General features: G+C 39.8%; 1 protein-coding gene across 1 annotated transcript in view; it reads right to left on the bottom strand.

The window, feature by feature from the left end:
- Nucleotides 1-18,694, bottom strand: part of LOC121889503 (glucosidase 2 subunit beta-like) — a 138,675-nt gene that overhangs the window by 5,972 nt on the left and 114,009 nt on the right. Inside the window, exon 13 of the mRNA XM_042401500.1 lies at nt 13,872-13,943. Coding sequence (XP_042257434.1) covers nt 13,872-13,943 — 72 coding nt within the window. The remainder of the gene's footprint in view (nt 1-13,871; nt 13,944-18,694) is intronic.

Here is an 18,694-nt window from a genome sequence, read left to right on the forward strand (position 1 = left end):
AGTTACCACAAATATTAAATCATAGAGGGGTTGAACAAAATATGGGAGGTAGTATAAAAAAAGCACAATTTATTCCAGTTGGTCCTATTAAGTTTTGGTCAAAAAACATTAAACTTCTTCCCACGTATCTTAAGTAATGTTTTATTCTCATTTGACCTTCATAAGGGCAAACATGAAGTCTTCTTTGATTTCAAAAAACACTCTCCAGCTTTTACAGATACATGGCTGTCTTCAGGTCCCTGAGTGTGGCTTTTCTGCCATCCATGATGTGCATGGCTTATTTAAGATGCCTGAACGGGTCAGTCAGAGGTGAATTGCTCACACAAGTGGAAGCCGGCTGGGCCCGAGCGTCTCGCCTTTTTCCTTCCAGCCTGTTTGATTGGGTTTTAGCACTCTGTTAGCACCAGGAGGCCCTCAAATGGATTGCTGTCAGGGCCAGCAGACATGGCAAGCGGAGAAAGTGACAGTGCTCCGGCTCTCGCTGCTAGTTGACCAGGGATCCCTTGCGCATCACCTCTGTCCTACTGCGTTCGACGCATCCCCCCATCCCTTAGCACACGCATGCACCTCATTCCCTCGCCTCACCTTCATTCACTTGCTTCCTTAATCTCCATTCTCGCTCTACAGCCTTCCTGTGCCCCAGGAGGTAGCATAGGCCCTGTCAATTAGGCTTGAGTTATCACTGAGATGTGGCCAACACACTCCAGTCATTTGGACTCACAGGAGTCACAAGATGGAATCTTATTGACAGATCATTCCCCGTAATAATACCTACTTGTACTTGGTATTGGCAGGCCATTTTCTACAGTCACTCCACAGTTATCACCAGACTAGTGTACAGCTAGTTATTTACACCTCTGAAACACAACACATTGGGCCTTATTGCCTAATTTCACAGCATCAGGGTGCATAAACATTACTATATGTTAGTCTGACCTTGTGACAGACGATATAGCACAACCCAAATGTGCAAAATGAACCCCTCTAGCACAATGACAACTTCATTTTCTCATCCAATTTATCACAGTTTGGCTTTAAGCTGCAATCATGATACACATAATGCTCACTTGCGCTTATAGCAGTATAGCCGGTCTTAAATTATCTGGGTTACTGTATATATTTTCTACCACCCCTCACATGTTGGCTGATCTGCTGCATCTGTTTTTTCGCAGCCAAGCTGGAAACCATGTTTGCCTGCCCAACAAAACGCTTCACACAATATTCAGATCGCTGAAGATACCTGACTTGAATTTTCAAGAGGAGAACAAAGAAAACAGACACACTGCTGTTTTTAGTCAAATGAAATAACATGAATGAACGTAATTGAAGTATCTAAATATATTACCATTTGCTGGGAAAAGAAAATTGCATTTTGGCTTTTGGGCAAATCCATTTCCGACCGTTTGGAGACAAGGGAGGGTCACAAATGCAGACTTCCTTTGAAAGATTGATAGAAGATATTGAACACACGCTCCCTTTGAGGCTTAAAACATTGAGAATCTTATTTACAGACATCTGGGTTATGACTCATTCTTTGTCTGGCCTTCTCTAATGCCATAAAATGCACCTTCCATCACAGATAAACCTGTAATAGCAGCACATCTAGCCGACGTATTACCCATACATTTACTTTGCATCCTGGGTGAGATAGTGGGCCTCTGAGAACTCAGACGTGCCTCTAACACACATTAGGGAGTCAATCTTATTTAATTTTCTCTCTCAATCACTGGTTTGATTTCTATTGACACTAACTAGCAGATGGAACTGTGATTTAATTACATCCACTACCCACAAAAATACCATTAAAATTGCGGTTTCAGCTCCTTCAGTGCTAAGAACTGAAGAATCATGCACATGCACTACATCGAAGATATACTAAATGTTTATCAAAAGTCCATTCTGCAAGTTTTGGAATTTAAGATACATAAAATATTTTTTGAAACTATTATGGTAAGATTGGCCTCACTGTACTTGTATTGTTTTACTGATATTTATAATCTAATCCTCATTAAGAATAATTAGCATTAAAAAAAGCTGATTAGCTTTGGTTCTTCTTCTGATAATGGCTTGAGCTGATATAAGCTCCTCTTATTTCTTTAAAACGATGCGGTCGCCAGTGATTCTGTTTTAAACTTCATTGCGGCGCTAATCCGCACGCCTCGAGTGATAAATCCCGAAGATCCACGGCTAATCTCGCTCAACACTGAGAGGAGAGTTACCCCCTCTGATATAGCCACAAATCAACCTTTCAGAAGCAATTATCATTTAGACAACTCTACTCTGGTGTTTAACAGCCCGCAGATACAAAGGAGAGGAAAAAGAAAATCTGGGCCAAAAGTGTATTTGTGCATGCCTTGATATGTGTGTATGTGTGTGTGTGTGTGTGTGTGAGACCATGGGCCTTCACTGGAGATAAACTGGATGAACAAAACCACAGGGAGAAAAGAACACAATGGTGGCCCTGTTTGGTATGTCTGTGGTTTCCTCAAGTGAACTGAATATGAATTTGCTCATTTGCCTTCAGTGTTTTCTTTGTAGGTTTGTAGACATGAGAACGCTGAAGCCTCATCTTACTGTAAATGTGCACGACATGTATAACATTTACATTTTCACGAGATGTGCTATTACAAGAACAGATAGACACTTGTATCCACAATAAGCAATCTAGGGCTGGGTATCTCCATAGTTTTTTTAGTCTGTTACTGAATGGATGCTGGTCGGTACAAGTGAGGCAATAAAATACAATCCAGGAAGTCCAGTTTGAGTAATGCATCCACGAGTTTGAAGGCTCATCAGTCACCAAAAAAGTAATTTGACAAGAAAAACACAAGGTTAACGAAAAACACAAATATGCCACTTGTGTCACAAAGTGATCTACTTTTCTAATGGACAACCCTGGAGTTGTCATATTGTCTGCAATATTTGCTCACCTAAATTGTAATTTTGGTCAGTTTAGACTGTATTTTATTAGGTAGTTATTTTACAACATTTTGTTAATTAAAATAGTCATTTTTTGTTTTTTTTTAAACATGTTACAGCATTATTGTCTTCCTCAAGAAATATTGCCACTGAGTCAATTTTATCAGAAATGTCGGATTTGAGGCTCAGTAACAAGGTTGTCAAACACTGTGTGTGTGGGAGCTCATTTTCAAAGTGGGATTGGGTGACGTCCAATATTCAGTTTCTTTATTCAGATCTTTTGCTGTTCTCTTTTGGAGCCAGTTGTTCAGGCATTTTTAGCACAAAAATACAGTTGGAACATGTCAATAATCCTCAATGTGAGATATTAAAAAAAAAAAAAAATTGTTTGGTATACGTGCCATAACTCTGACACTTTTTTTGTCTAAATGATACCCGGCTCTAGAGGCAGTTTCCGTCAGCTTCTTTTGAAAACAAGCATCAATATCAAGACAGGTCCTTCAAATCCACTAATTTTCAGCTATGAAGGCGCAGCAATGGTGCTCCTCTCATCAGATGTGCCAACTCAGGATCACATTACTTGTAAATACTTCTCTAACAACCAGCTCCCCATACTGAATCCTAACCTTGTGCATTACTAATGACATACACTACCTGTGTTAAGATGGTGTAAAGTCTGTGCTTATTATCATCACCTTCCTACTGTAGCATCCACTCATTAGCTGCCACTGCAATGAATTAAACCTCACAGCTACGCTTTTCACTGCTTTAACAAGGGGTCTGGAGCAGCAAGTTAGCCACCTCACTATGCTGTTAATGCACTAATCATTTACAGCACGAGGTACGGCGCTGTACTGGCAGGTAGAGAGCAATTTGGGAGCCGCTGGTTAATTTGGATTTGGTGAAGCAGCGATACAAAAAAAAAAAAAAAAAGGCCCCGCTCTCATAGCCAAGCAGTGCCAAGCATCGCTAACCTCTGCCACTGGTGTAAGGTCGCCAATCAGAGAGCGGTGTTTTGAGATGAGCCCAGGCACTGTCATTACTGTGCCAGTCACTGATGCTCCTCTCACCCTCCTACCACCCATTGTGCCCAGCACCTTCATAAATAATTCATATGCATAACATGTGAAGGGCACACGCTCAGTCAAGGCCTTGCTTTCACGTCATTTCATATGACTGATACACAAAGAGGACATTTACACCTCCCTCTTTTCTTTGCCAATAGTAATTGTGAGGTACAGAACAGGAAAATGTTATTATACAAAATAGTGAATGTGAGGATATAAATAAATCTTCAACAGGTCAAATATTGAAATTGCAGATGGCATGCTAGATGTTTTTGTTTTGTGCAAACATGCTGTTGGCCAGTTTTTGTATAGCGCACTGACCCACATAATTACTCTAAATCAGTGAGTAACATCCATAGCACATTTTGTTTTGCATGCTCTGTATTAAACAGCAAACCGAGGCCATTTTCTGTGCAGTTATAAAACAAACTCAGGGTGCATATTTCATCAACACCTCCTGACAGATATGAATCAGGGCTGATGTCAAACCCAAATCAGTATTCTGTTAACAGCTCACTCGTGCCTCATTAACGACTGGGCTAGATGTTGCCATGGCTACCCAGCAGAAAGGCCATCAGGGGTTCACAGTGTCAGCTCCCCCCCCGCACCACCCTCCACTCCCTACCACTTTAACCCTCTCCTCAGACACACAAGAGTCATTACCCCTTCGCCTTGATTGCCGTATAAAGTGTGGCCTGTTAGGCACGGAGACCACATAGAGTATAAACACATTAGGGACACAAATTTATAGGTGGTGTTACATTTCCTTTGTTAGTGAGTGTGTTATATAAATGAGTATTTGTGTAACCACCTCTGTATCTGCCTGGCTGTCAGGGGCTGTACTAGTATACTGTGGCATGCTCTTCTTGAGCACTGGGCATTAAGCGGCTGCCATGTTCCCAGGTAAAGAGGGCCCCTCTCTTCGCTAATGGCACTCCAGCGAGTGACCTTGACAGCTTGAAAATGAGCGCATTAAGTAGAACACTTAAATGTATAATTATGCACTTGTTCCAGTGAAACTGTCACTACTCTGTAGGTTAAATCATTACGGCTTAGATAAGATGAAAAAAAAATTAAATAATAAAATTAATCCTTTTTTTCAAATGCCTATCAAAACAATTAAGGGACGAGACTGGCTTTGATATGAACACATGAAAGGGAGCATCACTCCACTCATTAAGTGAGCACATTCAAAAAAAAAAAAAAAAAGCAAAGCAGTGGAGAGTAAAGCAACAAACACCACCATCAGTCATTTTACTAAAAGAATATGCATGGAAAAGTGATGTGCTTGTTTTTGACAAGATAGTTTGATCTACTCAAAATAGTAAATGAATAAATGTAAAAAATAGTAAGATAACATACAGTACATTGTGTATTAAGAACGATAACACTGTCAAACTTTGAAGAACTGCTTGTACGCTGACAAGTTCCATAAATATGAAGTATATATCTATAGATTACTCCTGTCTCTTCATTCATTATAGACACCTTCAAGAAGAATGCCCTGTTGTAGAGTATACAACAAAAAGCTTAAGAATATGGTGTCTCCATACCTTCAAATCAGTCTGGTAGTCCAACAATATAATAAATCCTTGAAAACTTTGGCTAAATTCCCTGCAATGCTAAAATGATCAAAAGACATCTATTTGTTTTAGTTTAGGTTAAGTGACCCTAAATTTTTGTCACTATTGTAGCACTGAATAGCTGGTAGAAGGTGAAAATGCTGCTTTCCCACCAGAAGTAAGAAAATCCCATTCAAAATCGCAATGACATTTGTAATAATGCAAGTTACTAATAACCCAGCCCTGAAACATAATCTTACTTAACACTATGACACCAAGTTCATTAAATTTGTCTAGACAGGGATGTAATATCGAAAATTATGTAATATCGCTTCTTCGATATTTCTGTTGCGGCCTTTAGCACACATCTTTTCCCATAAGCCCTAGACCGTTGTGGGTTAAGTGCCACCTGCTTGACAGAATTATCACTATCAGGTACATGGGCGAGTCAAGTGGCCACAGCTAGTTCAGACATGTCTGAGGTAATAGCTGGACAGTGAGGGCTGAAGGGTGAAGATGTGTTTAGACAGAGATTGCAGCTAAAAACGTTGGGAAAAATGATATCAGAAGAGAGCGTTGGTGGATTTCATGGATATAAAGGAGAGACTACTCAAGTGCATGCTGCTAAATTTTCATGGGAGCTATTGCAACGTACCTATTGCAAGTTTCAACTTTAAATACCAAGCCCTGTAGTAGATCTTAGAAGTTCATTTATCTTAGAATATGGATAATAACATTTAATTTTTTTCAGAAAGACCAATTAAATAAATGTCAATCAGAGATTACATTGAGTTACAGAAGCTAGCGGAACAGCGGCTAGCATAGAAGTGACATCACGGTTCCCTATAGCCTTACACAAATAGCAATAAAGATGACACATACCTACTGCTACAGTTTGCCTTTTAAAGTAATCTATTTTAGTATTTTAAATGTGACTATAAAGGCGTTTTAGTGATTTAATCTTTATTTTAGCCAAAAGGAACTAGCTAATATGGTGGTTCAGTAGCTTCAATACACATCACCTCAATCCTTGTGTAACCAACATTACAAGAACTGAAGCTGGTTTGACAATATTACATTGTATGCAATTAATCAGCATGCTTGTGGATCACCATTTAGCATTACCAAGTGTTCTGTCACTCTTGAGTTTTGTTGTGCTCCTACGTTCCCATCTTCACTATTCACCCAACACTGTTTGCTGACTCACACATCACACAGAATTAGTGAAAGCTGAAAAACATTGTCAAATATCGACATTGTCGAAAGGCCAGAAAATATTCAGATAGAATTTTTAGCCCATAGCTGACACCCCTAAGAGAGGCTATTTTATCAAGAGGTGTTGAAGTGTGTCATTTCCAAATTCAATCTCAGGTTGTTGTTCGGCGCTCATTTGTAACCTGCTTGTGTTCGAGCAGTTTTACAGTAATAATCCTACAGCTGCCTCGTGATTGCTGTGTAATAAAATGGCCACCTATTGAGCTAAAGTTCTACTACAGTAGTAGCTACAATACTTTTCTCCTGTTCATACATGTGTAGCCACTGAGGAAACTGCAAGTGAACAGTAATTAATCTTAAAAGGAGAAGCAACGTGATATATGCTCCATCATAACTTAATTCTTTTTTAATACTTTTAAAAAGACATTAAGATTTTCAGCCGTCATCATGAGAAATTGACTCTTATTGATCAAATGAGCATATTTCCATATCACCATGGCCACAGAGTAGAGTCTCCTTTGGGCCTGTGCCAATAAATTTGCTCAGCTGGATCATTCAAGCTAAGGCCTCTCAAAGGACTTTGACAGCCTGGAGGCATTCACATCGCTGCACCTCATTCTCGCAGCACCTGGGGATTTTCTCCGTAACATTCTGGGGATCTTTTATTTAGAGCACTACAAGAACTGCATAGTGGCAAAACAATAAAGGGTCACTAGCGCTGGTTCTAAAGTGAGCCTGGCAGTAGGCGTGAGAAAAACTTTTGTTATGCTATGGCTGCACGTAGCTCAAAAAAGGCAAATCTGTAAACAACATGCGTATGTCTACAGTATACCGCTACAAACAGCCAACCTATTTGTATTTTTCACGGTGGCCAGCACATCCCACTCTCTCTGGGGTTGCTCTGCGCTGTCATTTCAACTGCCTGGCTCCTTCGCAGTGGGCATACACATTCACTGTGGTTTCAATGTTGCTAGGCTACCTCACTTCTCCACTGTTTTCTGTTTGAAAATCTACTGTTCAATAAAGCAGTTCAAGGGAGACCTGTGGGTTTGAATACTGAGCGATATGAACCTGCAGGAGTAACTGACAACACTAACAGCCTTTTTTTTTTAAGTTTCACAATACCATTTTTCTTTTTTCCCTTGACTCTGTAACACGGCAGCGCTATCTGTGCCTATCTCTACAGTCCATGCATTTCCTTCAGTCATAATATTCTTACATCAGGACATTTATAACCTTCCCTGGTTATATTTCCCTGTTTTAAAAGTATACAATCTGAGTCATAAACAGAGTGGTGGTGTCTAGGTGTTATTATTATTCCTGTTTTGTCTATCCTGTTTTCAACTTTGGATGTTGGGCTTATTCCAAGCTTGGACTGTCAAACACAGTGTGTTTCCAAGGTTGAAGGGTGAACAAGCAAGCTGCTCGCTGGGCCCTGCACAATTTCAGCACTGCCTTTTTTTCTCTCTCCTCCTGTGCTCTCAATGATGATGAGTGCAGAGCAGTTTGACCCCGACACAATAGAAGGCCTAGCTCCTTGAACTTTGCGGGGCGACACACGCCAACCCCTCTGACCCCAAATGCGTGGCCACCTGATTTCCCTGGAGCCCCAAAACAAAAACTCATTGGATGACCCTTCAACTGATCCCTTCCTCCTCCACAGCTACATTTAAATCATCCCACCCTCCTCTGCGGAGATAAATATATGCTTCATCTTAACACTGCGATACCATTATTCTTACAATTTTGTTTATGAGGTCTATACATTCATATTTGGTCTACTTTTTATAAATCTATCTACATTTTTGATATTAATTGAGGGATGAAGATATTTCTGATACATATATGGCTTAATATACAAAGAGGAAGGTTTCTAAGTTCAAAGAGTCTGTGTCCCCAACTGCTCTATATCATTGCACTGGAGCTATTTCTGTGTGTTTATCCCAAGCTAACTCTGAAAGGGGCAACATAAATATTTCAAATGCACTTCTGCTCATGGTGAAAGGTTAGTATGGTCAGGCACTGTTGTGAAGGCATACTTTAAAGAGTTGTTTTTTGTAGTTGTTTGTGGTTGTTAGCAGGAAATGGCTTGAACACTACGCTAATTACTCCATGTTGACAATGTGCTTCCTGGGGACTTCTGCTTTAAAACTTAAATGGATCAAACCGAGTGTGGTGCTGCATGTATTTAAGCCATTAGAGTCATTTGAAAGAAATTAAAATGAGGTTACATATTGGGAGCTCACTGTTAACTGGAAAGAACTGCTTCTGCAGTATTGTGTCATATACTTCATTTTAGTGTTTAGTGTGAACCGGTTTCTTGTTTGTAGTCGACTGCACACTCCACATTTCTGCCTATGAGAATTTGAAACTACATTTTACTGTGTTTTTCCCAACAGTGGCATAATTATGTTCAATTATGTTCCTGTGACTTATTATGGTGTTTTTGTTTTACTTTCATTTTTGAAAACCTCAAAGAAAGGATGTCACAGTCTTTGCCTTTCCTTCCCAGCTTTTCACCCAAAGTTTAATGCCCAAATTTTCTTTACCTGGACATTGACCCATGGACACTCTCTATTATACAAATACATCTACAAATTAGCTGTGGTTTGCATGGTGAAGCATTACAACCCTTGCCACACATTAATAGACTAACAGTAGACTTCTGAGATTCTTTATTATTCGTTTGAGTGCATTGGCTATATCTATCAGGCTCTATCATCACAGACACTACACTGATACACATGGAGTCAACAGTCACTTCTTTTCACCCGACCGTGAGATGCTTCACTTGGCAAATATAAAACGTACTCTTGGACAGCTACGACATGATACGATGGCATATTCGCTGTCTTTTCAAGATAGATTAAGAGATCCATACTACTCTCATGTCTGTGCATGAAGCTACAGCCAGGAGGCGTTTAGCTTAGCTTAATGTAACTACTGGAAGCGGGGAGAAGCAGCTAATCTTGCTCTGTTTAGACAAGCTGTTACCCCCAGCATGTTACAATCTGTAACTATTTCTTGGTGAACAACAGTCAGGCACAGTGACTTCACAGTCTTGTCATCACCCTAGGGTTGTCACAGAAGTACGAGTAGAAAGATCAACTGTTTTTGGTCAAATCACGTAACCCCACCATAAACTACAGTCTTTTTTAAATGTTTGTTCATGTACAGATTATCGTGTACGGAAAATATAAAACAATAAAACTGCATATTTTTAATCTTTGGACAGAGACAAGCTTTACTTTTCTCTTTGCTTTCACTCTTTATGCTACGCTGTGCTAACCGCATGGTTCCACCTCCATACTAGGTTTCACTGTTGGCAAGAAAGCGAGTAAGAATATTCACCAAAATGTCAATTTGTTCCTTCAAGTCTTCTTGAGGCAACACAAGATACAGTACATATGTACAAAGAGGCCAAAGAGTTGCTATCTGAACCACTAATGCCTCTGTCGTAAACTACTATATTGAGTAAATAGTTCAAGGAGGAAAATGTCAAAAATGGTGATGACATGACATCATTGGCAAACACAGCAAAATTACATTGGCAAAGAACAGCAGTAGTCTCAAGCAGACCCTCTCTACTTATATCTTGAAGACCTTTAAAGGGATATTTGCTCAACAACTTCACCAACTACAGCCTCAGAAATAACCATCGAGTTGAATCAAAACCTGTGACAGTCTCAAGAAACAACTAACATTATGAACTTCACCAAATTGTTATTTACTATCACGATTAACACACACACTTCACTTGAGATATCATATATACCTCTGTGGTATATCAATATCACAGAGGCTTGTGGGAAATGAATGTGACATGCTGGTGACTATTGCTGTATGCACTCAGTGTCTATATGTAATCTCTTCCTCAAACTAAGCGTAAAGTCAGTGCTTTCATGTTATGTAAACCCATATACAAGCACAAGATGGTAAAGTAGTGTATGCTACTGCACACCACTGATTTACATATACATATACATGTATCTGTTTGTCTTTTCAGGTGAGCTGCATTTTGTAAACCCTGTGTTTGCTATCCTGTCATTGTACCCAGCATGTCTGCATTGGGTGGAGAAGGGTGGGGGAACATTATGAAGATGAACGACGCTGTCACAGTGGGATGGTGTTTGTCGCAATGCAAGCATTTTCTTCTACTCTATTATCATTATCATGGCTGATGTTATTGTTACAATAGCCATTTCAGGAAGCGGTTGAGCTGCTCAGACCGAGAGGCAGAAAACCTAAATGGAAAACGGAGACATTGGAATTCAAGGGTGAATATGAGTTGTATAATATCTACATTTACAGATAATTGGGAGCATACAGTATGACTGCAGTGCCTTATAAAATCTTTATGGCTACATGTGTGGCCACAATATAAGTGCAAGCAGCTACAAAAGAAAGCGTTCCCAGGCTGATTTACTGTTCCTTATGAACATTTGTATAGTTAATGGTCTAACGCCAACCATACTGCGAAACCAAGCATGAAGGAAGGTTAGGGCTTAGGGAACAATTTGAACTTTTATGAGCCTTGACACACTTCCCAAACTGAGCTGTAATCAAAATGCAGCAGCAACACCGTCCATTTAATACTGCAAAAAACGTAACATAACTAATCCAAATTAGTTGAAATGGTACGAGCAAGTATCAGCACAGTTCTACATTCACATTTTCATTGACAAGCCACACATGTTAATGCCGTTTGCCCCCACCCCCCCCTCACTTTCTCACATGGTTGTCCTTTAGGATGCTGGAGCAGGTGTGATAAATGCTGCCGTTTAAATCAAAGCACTCTTCTTCCCCTCCCTCACCCCCTCTCGGGAGAAAGAGGATGCCTCCATGCAGATTGATATCAGGAGGCCCAGCCATATCCTGCAAGGGCTGACTGATGGTCTGTCTGGATAAAAAATGAACTTTATTCCCAGCGTGCAAGCTATGATTCATGTACCTCCCCTTCCCCCTTCCCCAAAACCATTCCACATATACCTTCACTACACACTCTCTGGAAACAGTATAGTACATTATGTAGCGTAGCTCTGCCTGCCTACATGCAGAGAATCAAAACAAGTTGTTGGTGTTTTTGATGGAGTATAACAGGAAATATCAAACTACCATTATTTTTACATTAACTTGCTGAAGTAAATGAAAAACCAAACATCCTTCTGGCCTTTATGAGGAAGAAACATGGTCATCCTTTTCTGTTATATTCAGAAACATCAGTGCTATCTTCAACATTTTATGTGGAAAACATAAATATGTTACATATTTGAAATATTTCCTTTGAGTTATGTTTGGCAGCGATATTGTTCCAGACGTAGTGACCAACTCCAATACAACGGAGATGTGTTTGACCACTGGTTCTGTTTGGTCTTTCTGCCCTTCCATACCATCATGAGTGACAGGCAGGCAGAAGCGCTGGGGTCACATTACTCACAGTTAGCATTCTGTTCTTCCTCTTTCCTGCGCTACAAACATGGTGAAGCATTGCAGTTTCCGCTCCAAAAGTGAGTGGGTAGTGTGGGAGGTGGCAGTGCAAGAAGAACACATCCTTGCTTTAGATTCCAATTAATTTGCCATCTGAGAGCAAAACTATATGTGCAGCAAAAGGATAATTGCTAATAAATTTATCTGTAACGTCTCACTTCAACTGCCAAAGAAGACAAGTCAAGCCTAATGGAATCACATTTCAAAGGAGACAAAATGTTTTGACACTTTGTTGCATATTTCCCGTGGTCATTTAGGCCTTTATATTGTCTGTTCGCAAAACAAGTCGTTAGCCTATGTGGCCGCTACAACCAAAATAGCAGTGTAATTGAGTCCTCCTCTTTTGGGAGGAGTTGCATCAAATCATAAAAGCTTTTTTTTTTCCCAGAGAGGTGTCAATGTCGATGGAATAGCATTTCAGTAATTGCACCCTATAAAAGTGTCAGATGACTGATGGTTAAGGCTAATGAGCGAGTGGAAAAGGACAGCATGGCGACATCCCATAATTATCACCTCAAATCTAAAATTCATAGAGAAAAAGTAAATAACAAGGAAAGCATCAGTATGATATATGAAAGTTTTTTTTTTCTTTATCTGTTTGACAGATATTACAATGATGAGGGAAGGTGGGAAAATGTGATTATACAAGCAAGGCCCGGCAGCTGAATAACAGCTGTTGTTTCAAACTCAGTCGGTAGAAAAAATATAAAGATTATATATTTTGATCAAGAAAGTTATTGTTATACTATAGGTGGTTTATTTGTTGATGCCTTGGAGAAATTTCACTACCAATCAGTGTACTGACACTCCTGGGGAAGAAAGAATGAAAAAAAACTGTCTTGTCACATCTAAAGGTGTGTTTCTATGGGTACTGAATGGCGTCTTTCATAGCACACAGGCATCTTGATACACACCAATGTCCAGCGGTCGACACAGCCAATCCCACAGGGACGGTAAAAGGCCAGAGCGTAATCCTTTAGATGAAATTGAAACCCTTGGAGGCTGAGGAAATACAACCCCAGCAGTATATGAAACTCGCCCCCTGTTTGTCATTGATCAAAAGGTATTAAAACTATAATAGAGATCTGTTAGCGATTGATTAAAGGTCATATGGAGCCTAACAGAGATTGTATAACAATAAAAAAAATCAATAGCGCAAATATTGGTCTTAGTGTAACTTCATATGAGCACTGTAACAATGATTAAAGAGCTTTCATAGGAATGCACTGGTGGGATTTGTATATGTTACATTCTTGAAATGAAGAATACTGTCATGTGAATTTATCTAATTGGTATAGATACAAAAAAAATTGCTTTTCTGGCCTTATTGCTAACACATTGGGTACATTGGATTCCTAAAGCTGATTTACTTTTTTAAAATACCTTTTTTGTGGCTTCAAATTAGAGGTGTCAGTGTACTCTCTTTTAAATGTCACAGCACACACAATGCTGCAAAGCTTAAAATGTTAATGTTGCAAATGTTAAAATGTTACCACCTACTCCTTGCTTTTTACTCCACTGTAGTTGGTATATTTCCACTGTCCCTGACATACCCTTGCTGGTCACTGTTTATTAGGATTTTAACTGTGGAGACAAAAGAGAAGGTGATTGAGGTACTTACCCTAATGAGACCTCTGTTCCTGCAGTGCTCTTTTGTGTGACTTGATTGAATGGGCACAGGGTATAAGTATACCTGCAAGAAATTATGTACACATTAGGAAACTGGTACAAAAGGTTAAATCTGTGGTGAGTTTCCTTTTCCTCACAACATTTCTTTTCACGCTGGATTGTGTTTTTCTTTGTATTTTTTCAGTCTGTGATTAAATATTACGTAATACATCAGCATGGCAAATATTATCATTCAATTTTTGCATATCACAGATACATCAGTTTTGGCATATGTTGCAGATATTGATGCCCCTTCATGAAATTTCCCACAATAACAAGAAACTACAGAAAAGAAATGCCAAAGATGTGTTTAAGGTAATTTAGAAAAGTCAGAGAACTGCCAAGTTTATTTTTCAGCTGTAAAATGTCACATTCGCTGCGTTGTTGTGGTCAGAATTAATAACCAAATTTAAGGGATCCTTATCAATTTATATTATATTAAAGCTGCTAATTAACATTTTCATATGAACAATGGATCCATTGATTATGTGTTATATGAAAGAGGTTGCTGGTAATGACAAACCAACAGAGAATTATCACCTGACTACACCATACAGAGTGTTTAGCATATCTGGATTTGGTTTTATGGCCCGCAAGTTTACCATTTTGGTTTCCAGCAGCAGCAGCAGCCAGAAAAAGCTCCAATTAACGGACTATGCTACCTGCCCAGCACCAAGCTACAAACTAGCTGGTGCATATAGTGGAGCATGTAGCTGCTAAAGAGCCAAATATTTCCCTCAGGTGATCGTTCAGAGCTAAAAGGAGGGTGCATATTGGACTTGCATGCACCAGATGTCCAGAAACAGGACTCCAAATGAATGCTAATGTTGCTGTATGTGTGCTGGACGTTTAAATATGCAATTGTTTGCTAATACATATAATATTCACTTCATAACTTCATAAGGTGATAATATGTCAGTGTTGTGTTTAAAGCTTTTTTTCCCCACAGCCCAAAAGTGTCTAAAAATCAATTAATGCAGGTTTCATACAGCCAAATATTAGCTGATTGATATTGTATTCTTTAAGTCTGAAATATCAATATCAGCCTCTAAGGGACTGTATAGTGAAGACAGTAAAAGTCAAGTATTCAAGTTGGTACTTTACTAAGCTGAATTATTGAACAGTGGGAATCTGTAAAGGCTCAATAGCTACCTACTGGGATAGAAGAGTGACAAGGAGCTACCAGCTACCCCGCCACCCACAGCTCTTCTACCAAGGCAAAGAGGTGTCTAGAGGAGTTAGCAATTAGCAGAGACCATCACTAATGTACTTGCTGGGGATAGTGCTAGAGAGTAGAAGGCATGATCACTAGCTCCAGTAACAAACTGATCAAAGACCTTGATGGTGAAACCGACAGGGGGAAAGACAGCCGGGATTTCTTCCTTGACATTTGAACCATTACACTGACTGTTATAAAAGAGCAGAGGATGCCCAGACAACCACAACGAGAGGGAGAGATAGAGTGAGTGAGTGAGAAAGTGCAGGGTGGAGGGAAAAAAAAAATGGCTGCAGTAAAAGAAGACGTGGGCCGGGAAGTACGGGGGGGTGGGATCAAAAGCTGTATGAGAAAAGCAAGATAAAAGAAAAGAAAATGATGAACATCAGAGAAAGGGGGATAGTGGGAGAGAGGTAAGTGATTGGCTGCCGAGTTCCTTTGCTCATGCACTTGTTTGCGGATTGTATTAAATGCTTCTCATCTCAGAGACTTTCATTCAGGCATTTATCCTTTCATGTCTACTGTATGTTTAGACAGGGAAGCCCCTTCCCCCACCCGGGCATGGTAAAATAACAGAAGCATCTTTTCTGACTGCAGAGTAAGCAGTACAGCTTGGAGCAGAATTAAATGTCTCACCATGACTAAACCTATTGTCCCTCCAAGAAATTTGACACCGTACAGCAAGGTTCCTGCTAGAATCTTTTATTTGTATTCTGTTACTTTACTCTCAATCTATTTACTTTTTAGCCATGCTAGTGGCAATGTCAATCTGTTGACCCGCCACTTTGGTCCAGACTTAGTAATATCCAGTAATATTTCCACAACTACAGGATAGATTGCCATGAACTTTTGTTGAGGATGATTCCTACTGATTTTGCTGATCCCCTGAGTTTTCCTGCAGCAGCGCCACCAGCAGGTGAAGTATCTCAACATCTAGTAGATGGATTGGCATTATTTATGGTTTGCAGAGAATGTTCCCTTAATGACTCTGTTGACCCCTGGAGTTTTCCTATATTTGTGGTTTTAAGAGAAATGTCTTGACAACTACTGGGTGGATTGGCAGGAAATTTGGTACATATATTTATGTTCTTGATCCCCTGACTTGTCATCCACCACCATCATCATATCAACATTTTTATTTGTCCAATACCTCAGTTTGTGACCAAATACCTGCAAAACTAAGGTACTAAAACATTCCCATCAGCCTCATTTGTTGTTTGTGTTTAGTGGTAATTAGCAATGTTAGCGTGCTAACAGGCTAAACTGTTCAATTCATTACCACTTTATTTATCCCACACAGTTGATAGAAAAGGAAGAAAAGTAGTGAACATGCTAAAAAATATACGTGTTAGGCATCAACATGCTAGCTTGTCATTGTGAGCATGTTGCCATGCTTGCGTCAGCGTTTGCCTCACAAGTGCAGCCTCACAGAGCTGCTAGCGTGTGGGCTCTTAGTCTTGTTCCGTCAAGATACAAGAAGAACTAAGAATTGGTAAAAGGTTTCTTCACAGCTGGTCTTGACCTCATCAAGGACACTCAACACCCTCAGTCAGCTCTAACATGTTAGCAGGACACCCACGCCTTACGGACCAATGGAAGACCTTATATAACTGCTGCATTTAAAATAGAAATTCAAACTAGGTGCTTTTGTTCTAAATTTTAACATAAAAAACATTTTTTTCTTATACAGCAATTAGTCTTGTTCAGCCAGAACCCATAAAAACACAATGTAACGCCAAATAAAACAATGTGATGTGTGCCAAGTAGCCTGCCATACTAAATAAATGAATAATAAAATAAATAAATCAAAGCTCCCTCTCAACACTGGCTTTATTGTTCCTTATATGAGCCACTAGATTCATTAAGTTTGTAAAGCAGGTGTTTCAGCAACAACAAACATCCTCATCTGAGCCCAGAAACAGATGGCACCTGATAGACAGAGGTATAGTGAGCAGCAGAGGAAGGGGGGAAGGGAAAAGGGGTAACATAGTGAAAAAGCAATCAAATGAGTCCCAAAAGGGAGTACCCCTGTATGTCTGTACCTCTCTTCCCCCTCTCTATCACCCTCTCTTTTACCCTCAAGGCAAAGCCATCCATCCCTGCCCACTTTTGCTGACACGCCAGCACTGCACAAAAAAGAAAAAAAAAAAAAAAAAGCCAGGCTATTTGTGTGCGGGGGCACTGCGATCTGACCTTGGATGCTCGCCTCCATGTGGCAGCTTGTGAGAAAACAAAAGCAGGCAAGGCAACACAGAAAATGTTTCGCTGGGTAGAAGAAAAAAAAAAAAAAGTAAGGAGAGATTAGAAATGCCGAGCCCCACATGCGGATGGAGGTGCAGGTTGATTAGCTGTCTGTCTCGAAGACAGACACTTCACATTCTGCCGTCTGCGTTACATAAATGGGACACAGCAGAAAGGTCAAACAGGCACATTTACACAAACTGTCCCCGGCTATCCTTAGCAAATGAGCACAATGTGACACGAGCAGGAAAGATCTCTTGAAATGGACGGGTGGTGACAAAGGCTTTGAGGAGGAGAGACTGAAAGCGATGGAAAAATAAGGCTAAGAAACAGCGAGGAGAACAAAGACAAAAACAGAGGAAAGGGGAAGACAGAGGGAGAAAAAGAAATAAAAGTGAGCGCAAGAGAGTGGGAGGGAATCAGAGTGTGCTGGTGGAGACGTGCATATGAATCACCACTAATACAGGCTGCAAATATGACAGATGATGACGTACATCAAGGGGGACACTGGACGGAGGATAGGAAGGATAAGAAAGAAATGAAACTCGGTTGGTCCCCTGATTAAAATCTTGAATAATTGACAATAATTATGATGAGCAGCAGATCAAAAATGACAACACTGATCCTCCCATTCGGGTCCTGAACTCCACACTGCGTCTCTCTCCGTCCCTCGGGTTCGATCTGTCACCATCCGACAATGCAGCTCTGACACCAGCCATAATAGGTTGGTACCACTGTGTCAATCTTTGGTAGGTGTTCTGGGGCCTGAAGGTACACAGTTAGAAAATAAATATCTTAGATGCAACTGCTTCGCCCCTCAGGCAGTATTTCAAGCTTCACTGAATCAGACTGCAGGCTCAGTTCACTCATAAATCTGCAGAATTCTTGAGCAAAAACGAGATCTACATTGCATTTTTTGCAGCTTTTAATTTAATAAAATTAAATTAAAGTATAATAAGGAAGCATTTATCTCATCCCAGAAAAAAACTATAAAGAACATCAGTCTTTTTTAGTATTTATAAGCAGCATATAAAGGCCTACTATTTCTATAACACTACTATGTTACTATGTAGTTGTAAGCAGATACAAGGTGTCTATAAAAGATTTAATAACTATTTATACAAGCATACAAATTATTCACAGGTGAGTTAAAACTGTCTCTAAATGTATTCAAAGCTCATTAAGACATGTTGAGCTTGAGAGTTACTTCTTGAACCTGGAGATAACAGTTTGAAAAAAAAATTCTTAACTCATGGTCCCGTAACAAGATTTCTCCCAGAGCTTTCAGCCACATTTTAATGGCCTTCATAAACCTTGCT

The sequence above is a fragment of the Thunnus maccoyii genome, chromosome 22 (genome assembly GCF_910596095.1).
Source record: "Thunnus maccoyii chromosome 22, fThuMac1.1, whole genome shotgun sequence".
In the NCBI taxonomy this organism is placed as follows: domain Eukaryota; kingdom Metazoa; phylum Chordata; class Actinopteri; order Scombriformes; family Scombridae; genus Thunnus; species Thunnus maccoyii.